The 8,597-nt window shown below is 31.2% G+C and overlaps 1 protein-coding gene across 2 annotated transcripts in view; it reads left to right on the top strand.

Moving 5' to 3' along the window:
* The first annotated feature begins 4,872 nt into the window (after positions 1-4,872).
* LOC105135439 (putative receptor-like protein kinase At4g00960) overlaps positions 4,873-8,597 on the top strand; it is a 4,105-nt gene continuing 380 nt past the window's right edge. The window contains exons 1-6 of one of the 2 annotated variants that reach the window (XM_011040301.1): positions 4,873-5,119; positions 5,229-5,365; positions 6,028-6,238; positions 7,142-7,376; positions 7,494-7,647; positions 8,349-8,595. In XM_011040301.1, the coding sequence (XP_011038603.1) occupies positions 5,056-5,119; positions 5,229-5,365; positions 6,028-6,238; positions 7,142-7,376; positions 7,494-7,647; positions 8,349-8,595 (1,048 nt within the window). In that variant the 5' untranslated portion in view covers positions 4,873-5,055. Of the gene's footprint in view, positions 5,123-5,228; positions 5,366-6,027; positions 6,239-7,141; positions 7,377-7,493; positions 7,648-8,348; positions 8,596-8,597 lie in introns of both variants that reach the window. The other variant, XM_011040300.1, reaches the window with a different exon arrangement.

The raw sequence follows: 8,597 nt of genomic DNA, 5'->3' as shown, positions 1-8,597 counted from the left end.
CCACTCAACGATCACAAACCACAAATAAATCCCAAGCCACTTAAAGCCCAGTCACCACAACCCCCATATCCACCAAACCACTCGTATCCTCGACTCAAAAAAACCCAGATGATAATCTACCCGGAAAACTATTGCTTATATGGAAAACTCAGATTATCAGACCCAACTCGAGCCACGAAAACACACACGGATATGGGAGATTACATCACTACGATGTAGAAATACCAGTCCAACGTTGGGGTTGGGTCGAGGTTTGATTCCGAAGTGGTGGTGGTGAGCATGAGATTTGGAGTCTTAAGTTTGTTTGTGGGGAGGATGAGAATGGAAGGAAGGTCAAGGAGAACCGGAGGGAGAGAAGGAAAGATAACAGGGGAGGGAGACAGATTCGTTGGAATCTGGGTTCACATGTACATCAATTTTTTGGTGGTTGATTTGTTGTTGTTGTTGCTCGAAAAAAAGTCTTCTTTTCTTTACATTCATTATTGAAGAAATTCCCTTTTTTAAATCTATTTTTCCCTTTTGTTTTCTTTTCTTTTTAAAATAAAAAATAAAAAATAAAGGGTAAGTCGTCAGTTTACACCTCAATTACTAGGAAAGTCTTTATTGTACACTCAAACTTATCCATACCTCTTCTTCTTTTTTCAATTCTGGAAGAATCGATCTAGGTCAGTCTAATTCAATTGGTTTTGAGTTTTTTGAAACTAAAACCATTTTTAAATCAGTTTTTTTTAGTTTTTTTCTTGATTTAATTTTTTCAATTAATTTCTTGTTGGGTTTTTTTTTTCAATTGGTTAGTCAGTTTTTTTAAAACCCTAGTCTTATCATTAAAGATTTATATTTTTAATTCATTTTATATAATATGAGAAACATGCAAATTGTTAGCGATTCTGTTAACTGTGTTTAGTGAACTGGTTTAGAATAAGAATCAAAAGCTCTTTGATGGTATCATTGATGTACTAATCAGCAATTGAGATTACCTAATTGGTGGTAACTTGAAGTTCGTCAACAAAAAATAAATCAAGTTCAATAACACGAGATGTTAATTTGGCACTCAGCGCTTGTTGTCGTTGAAAATTTTTATGGCACTTGAGTTGTAATTATTGTGTCTTTGCAGCGTGAGGGATAATTAGACTTTAAAAAAGAAATATTCATGTTTGTTTTTAAAAAATGATAATAATTCTCTTTTATTATTAGATTATTTTTAAATTTTGTGTCTTCCATATTATAAATATCCTGTAATTATATTGTGATTGCTATAAAATCTCTCCCTCTTATATTTTAAGTCATAACATATGTTAGCAATCTGGACGGAGGTATTGGATAAATCTATCAAAGTCAAGGAATATTATAAAATTATAAAATAAACTTACTTTTTGATCCAGGTTCAGTACTTCTACATGCCTCGCTAACTAATTGACACGTGGTACATCACAGGTCAATTAATTACACAATAATAAAAATAAATAAGCACCGACACAGTATTCAAATGTTTATTTAAAATTGCAGCAATAGCATAAAAAATAATTTAAAATAAATTATAATTTTTAATTTTTAATTAATCTAAAATGAAAGACAATAATTAAGGTCATGAAATTTACTAGATTTAAAAATTTTATTTTCTTTAAAATAATTTTTTATTTAATTATATAATAATAAAAATAAACGTTTATATCACTGGGTGTTGACCAACTATTAAAGTATTTATTTAAGATTATGATAATTTTATTAAAAAAACTAAAATAAATCATGAATTTCAATTTAAAATTAATTAAATATTAAAAAAATAAAAATTAAAAATAAAATTAAAAAAATAAATAATAGCATATGAGCACATGCTCAAATGACCTCACATGCATGGCCTTTGAAACAAAGTTCAAAGCCGCACATCCAGGTCTTTGTTTGTTTTTCTTTTAAAAATAAAATAAATGATATGTTGTTTTTATCCATGATTTAATCACCACAATAAAACTTATAAAATTTAGAAGAGAAATATATTTTTGCTTAAAAAATCAATTTTATTCTTTTAAAAACACATAATAAACACCATTATAATATAAAAAAAATACAAATTATTAACCCGTGAAACCTTAAAAACTTATTTAAAATACAAAATCAAAATAAAAAAGAAATATTCTATCTCGATCTTTATATATTTTTTAAAACAAGATAAAAATTCAAAAATATCTAAATAAAATACCTCATTGAATGAAACAACATCAACACTCGGATTAATCTTGCTAGTTGTTATAATATGATCAAACCATTAACCTCATCCTTTTTTCATAGATTTTTACTACTTCCTCTTATCTTTCTTGAACTTAAAGCCTGGAATTTTTAGAAAATAATTTTTTGAAACAAAATTAAAATTACAAAACTACAGGGATGGTGAGGGAACAAAAACAAAACTAGGTGGACAAAACACAACTTTTTTTCTAGGAGATTAAAGAGTGACTGAGGGATTTATTATTGTTTTACATTTTGGTCCTTTTTTATGAAATTTATTCCTTATGTAGCAAATTATAACAAGCTGGTTACTAATATAGTCCCATAAGGGTACAATTAAAAAACAAAGTTGACGAGAATGAAAAAAAAAAGGGTTGCCGTGGATTGATATAGTTTTTTGCCCGAGCATTTTTAATATATTATGTAATTGTTTTCCTATGGTCAAAGCTACCACGAACAACATTACAGGGGAATTGTTCATTTTTTAATGTTCCTAGTGAGTGGAAAAGTATACTTAAGTCCTTTAAGTTTTCAAATATTACATATTTGGCCCATGTAGTTTTATATGTTTCAATCCTTAAACTTCAATTCATCACATTAAAATTCCTGAATTACAAGAGATAAGAGAGAAAATCACTAAAAAAACAAAAGGATAGAGAAATGTCTTGGCCAACCATAACAAATGTTAATTTTTATGCTAATAAATTGTCCTTTAAAATTTTTTTTAATGAAAGCACCTTTGCTTTTTAGTTATGTCATAAATTGAAATTTGAATAATTTTTCTATGTAGTTTGATTTTTGGTTTCTAAAGTGACGACAGGGTGTTTTGTTGTTGTAAATGGAATTATTTAGGTCAAACAATTTGAAAATTGTTTTGTATCCAAAATTTCAAACTTGCTTTTGCAATCATCGAATATGATTAAAAAAATATACTAATAAAACATGCCATGGTATGAATGATACACGTTATTTGCCTAGTGGATGACATGTCATCCATTTTTTTTTAAAAAATATCAAACCAACATGCCATTTGTTCATTTAAAAAACAAACTGGACTTGCACGGTTGACTTTTTTAATGGACTTCTCCTTTTATTTATTTAATTTTATAATAAAATCCTTCTCAAATAAATTATTAAAATATTTTTCTTTAAAATGATACAGCTATGACATGCTTTTCAAAAAAAGCTAATTTTTTTTCTAGTGGTATTAATAATTACTCTTTAGATAACTATATACAAATTTTGATTTACTTATTAACTTCACACATTCATATAAAATTAATTGAGGTATTATTTTATGCTTACTAGCTGAAAACTACTCTGCAATTCATGATAGATTTTACACGAAGAACCAGGATCATGAAAGGAAAAAAAGGCATTATCTTGTAAAAAAAAACAATGAAAAGGAAGTTTTGTGTAAAAAAATACATTTTTATTTCCTAAATTTAAATCTTTTATATTCTTATGAATTTTCTATTTTATTGCTTTGAGATTGTAATGATAAAAACATGTTGTTAGTAAAAGAAATGACCATGTAAAATAAAAACAATGGATAAATAAAAAGATAAATTTTAACAAAATAAATATATTTTTTATTTTATGATTTAAACCGATAAAATTCTTTTAAGTATTTATTTTATAGTTGTAAAATTAAATGAAAATGAGTTTTGAAAATAACAAATATCATCAATCTTTTTTAAAAAAAACTAATATCAACCAAAAATAATTTATCTTAATGACGCAGTCCTTGTCTGGGAATGATTTTTATATATTTATATATCAACATATTAAAGCATAAAATTATTTTTCTCATGAAAAAATCACTTTAATAGCATTTTAAAAATATATTGAAACTCAAGAAGAAACACATGACAAATCGTGCATAAAGCATGCATCTTTGGAAATTTGGAATTTTTCTCTCTTTCTAAAAGAAGACCTATTATAAACGGTATTCTTTAAGTATATCTGAGATTTTGGTAAAAATATTTTTTATTTAAAAATATATTAAAATAATATATATTCTAATTATTTTTTATATCAACATAAAAAATATAAAAAAATTATTTAATTTTTTTTTATATCCAGCTGCACAGACAAAAACCAAAACCTGTCTCCACTTGCTTGCCGAAGCAAATTTGCTTCTGGCGGAAAAGTCTTTATCTCGTAGGTAACCAAAATGAATACGTAATTCGATCTTTCTCTTGCACACCAAACACACAATCTTTTCGTCTCGGTTAAAACATGAACCCCCTCTTCTCGGTAACTCCCCTGCTCCCTATTTTGGTTTGACTTTTCTCTTGCTGAGAAACACAAGTCAAAACCAGGACTTTACATATATATATATATATAAAAGATGCATGTATGTACGCACGCACGCGCGCGGATATAATAATAATAAAACAACACAAAATAAATGTACTTTTTACAAAAATCAAGCCAGGTCAATAAAGGGTCAACACGTTTACTATTCTGACCGAGATTATCTTGTGTGTTCTCGCCGGTGTTTTAGTTTAAAATTTGTTTTTTATATTTTTAGTTTTTAAATGTGATTGTTAAAATAATTTTAATATATATATTTTTAAAAAAATTTAAATTACCGTAATACAAAACATCTTGCAACCTAAAAATCGTAAAAAAAATTTTTTATTAAAAACCCCACGAACAATCAAGTCCTCCTTCATTGCAATCAAGAATTTTAAGAACTTTAAGAACTTGAATACCCAGAAACCAATCAAAGTCACTTTTTTTTTTCACTTGAAATTTTCAGAGCTTATCTTCTGTGGCAGTACTTTCCCATGGTCTTATTTTTTTTTTTAGCAATTCTTGAAAACGATGACAAAGCTCAAGAATTGCTTGAAGAGTCTGCTGAATCCTTTCAAGTTCAATTCAAGCAAAGGTAGTAAGAAATCCAGTTCATTCTTTTGGAGTATGTTCTGAGATACTATGTGTATAACCCGTTTATGGTCTTTGTGCTTGATTTTTTAATACGCGACTTGACTGTCCAGAACTCGGAGAGGAGGACATGGAGACCATTGCTGCACGGGAACAGAAGCAGTTTTCATTTGATGCTCTGGCCTCTGCTACCAAAGATTTCCACCTAACTCACAAGCTTGGTGAAGGTGGATTTGGACCTGTATACAAGGTAATTATTTCTCTGTAATTGGGTGTAGCAGTGAACCCCGAATTCTGCTGGTCACTTTGAAAATTGCTTAAAAGAATTGGAAGAAGTTTTATAATCTTGTTGACTTTTTTTTTCAAGGATTGATGGTCTTTCCCCCCCTTTTGGGATAAAGAATTGATGGTTATTTGTATCATTTTATCATTATTTGTGTGTTTAGAAATTTTGTTTGCAATTGCTTTTTTGGGTCCTCACCTCATTCATGCATACCATTGGTATCTGAGGGACATCTAACAAAATAACATGTGCATTAAGATCTAGCCTTGAAGATGTAAGCAACCTAATAATCCAACTGTATGAAGCAAGTGTAAAGAAATGTCTGCGTAGTAAATTTTTAAGTTCTAGTAATTTTAAGGAGCTACATATTAATGAGAGATCATCGCTCTGTAGTGGAGTTAATGAGAGCACATTTTTCATCTCATAACTTGTTTGAGGGAAAAGCCATATGTATATGTTGTTGCTGCCTGCTAGTAAGCTATTCCATTGCACTTCAGGGTAATCAAATATTTCACCCAATCTTCTAGACTCTCTGATCTTGAATTTCAATCTTGATGAGGCACAAGCTCCTAGTTCTCTTGTTAGCCAAAGAAGTGAACCTTCTTCTGACTCTGGAATGTTTTACATAGGGGAAGTTGGATGATGGGAGAGAGATTGCAGTGAAGAAGTTGTCCCATAGCTCAAATCAGGGGAAGAAAGAATTCACGAATGAGGCCAAGCTATTATCACGTGTCCAGCACCGAAATGTTGTTAATTTGTTAGGATATTGTGCACATGGTGTGGAAAAGCTACTGGTTTATGAATATGTTGCTAATGAGAGCCTTGACAAGCTTCTGTTCAGTAAGTACCAGTTAAAAGTCTATAATTCTAAGTTTCCTTTTCCTTTTTCATGTTTTTGTCTCATTATTTTGCACTTGTTTTTTTATAAGCTGAATGAAGTTGAATCGACTAACACTAGCATGTTTAAGTTTCAATTTAAACTCCTACAATTGTTCAGTGCCGATTTATGTTTCTGCAAAACTTAATTTAATGAACTTGGATTTTCTTCTCAGATTGGGGTTATTAACGAGTTTCGGACCTTTGAAAGTTGTAGTGGCTCTATATTCTCAAGTGATTTGTTTAGGCCTGTGATTTCTTTGTCAATTAAAAGGGATCATGTAATATCTGTTCATTTCTAAAGCAATGTGATCTGTTCAGCAGCCTGGCTGAATTAAATTAATCCAACATTTCCTTTACGACCAGTATTTTTTTCCAGAGAACCCGTGATGCAGAATTAGCGGCACATTCATGATCTAAATTTTGGTGCCAATCTTGGCTAACAATACAATATTTAGTCCTTCATGACAAAAAAACAGAAAAAACAAGTTTCACTTTCAGCTGATCTTATTTTCTTTCTAATTTATTTATGATTTTCATTCCAACCTTTCTTTTGATTTGTTTAATTAGCTTCCAGTCATGATCTCTTGTTCCAGAATTAAATATTTGTAAGGCATGGATGATTTCCTTGCTCATCACCTATTCCAGCATCGTGAACTCATTCCAGAAAAATGTTGTTGCCATCATAGTTTCATAAATAACTTTTGTCTTTGTCAGCTAGCTCACCTTGTGAGAGAGACAGTTCTTGAGGTTTTGACTTGTCTGTTTCTAAAGTTGATTTTGAACATGTATGCCCCATTCAACTGGGTTCTTCATTAACATTACTGTCTTCCAAACAAAAAAGTCATTGTGATCACTTTCATGCAGAATCTGATAAAAGACAACTGCTTGATTGGAATCGGAGATATGATATACTAATTGGCATTGCACGGGGTTTGCTTTACCTTCATGAGGATTCACACAATTGCATCATCCACCGTGACATCAAGGCAAGCAATATTTTACTGGATGATAAATGGGTTCCTAAGATTGCTGATTTTGGCATGGCCCGTCTCTTCCCTGAAGATCAAACACATGTCAACACCCGTGTTGCTGGTACCAAGTATGTTTTCAATTCCAACCACCATAATATAGGCCATATTTTTATGACTGGACAGAGTCCAAGTGCTTATGATAAAGCTTGTGAATGATATTATAATACGCTTATGATTGGTGACAGTGGGTATATGGCTCCAGAGTATGTCATGCATGGACATTTATCAGTGAAGGCAGATGTATTTAGCTTTGGGGTTTTGGTTCTGGAGCTGATCAGTGGCCAGAGAAATTCAACATTTAGTCAACAGCATGCTGAAGCACAGAATCTACTTGACTGGGTAAGGACATGATTCATCATTTAACTAATTCATATCATGGTGTTTCTGGTTTCATTTTTACGCGTCTTTATCTATTTTAATAATGCTTTCGGTTTGAGACTCCAATCATCTCTTTTTCCGTTGTTTAATTTGGTTTAGGAGAAAAGTGGAAACAAAAATTTGGCTGATGAGTTGTCTCCATTTGAGTTAAGGTTATGTCCAGTAAACATTGTTTTGGACATGTACAAAAGTACTGAGCAAGGTGGTTGAATGAACTTATTCCTAAATCCTGCTCGCTCCTCTTGGTCATAATTTTTTTTTTTTTGGTGAACCTGGAAGCTAACATAAATTGATAAATGAAAATGTCAAAGATAGCATAGACCAGGAAAAATAAAAGGTAAGTGTTGTGTGATCTTGGAATGAGCTATAAATTCCACTGGCATTGGATAGCATATCTGTGTTGATGTGGGAAGACCTACCTAAAGGCTCAATGGAATGGTAAAGCTGCCTTTGGGAAATTGTTTCCAGTTGAGGCTCCTAAATCATTTTCAATAAACTTGCGTGTGCAACCTTATTTATGACTAGGGAGAACCTTACAAGTCTGTTCTGAAATGGCTGGTGTCTACTACTACTTGGGAGAAGCACTTGGGGAATTGTACAGTTCTATTATTGTGTTTTCCAGCCTTAGGGTGGGTTTAAGTTCTGGTTTGCTGTTGGTGCAGGCATATAAGCTTCACAAAAAAAATAGGAGTCCGGAGATTATGGACCCAGTACTAGCATCCTCAGCAGCTGCTGAACAAGTAAAAACTTGTGTTCATATAGGGCTGCTATGCACACAAGGTGACCCACAGTTACGGCCAGATATGCGACGTATTGTTGTCCTGTTGTCAAAGAAAACTTGCAGTCTAGAAGAACCAACCAGACCTGGAGTTCCTGGTTCTAGATATAGGAGAGCTCGTAGACCAGCAGGA

The sequence above is a fragment of the Populus euphratica genome, unplaced genomic scaffold (assembly GCF_000495115.2).
Source record: "Populus euphratica unplaced genomic scaffold, PopEup_1.0 scaffold123.1, whole genome shotgun sequence".
Taxonomy (NCBI): domain Eukaryota; kingdom Viridiplantae; phylum Streptophyta; class Magnoliopsida; order Malpighiales; family Salicaceae; genus Populus; species Populus euphratica.
The sequence above is the reverse complement of the archived record's forward strand: the minus strand, read 5'-3'. Positions and strand labels throughout refer to the sequence as shown.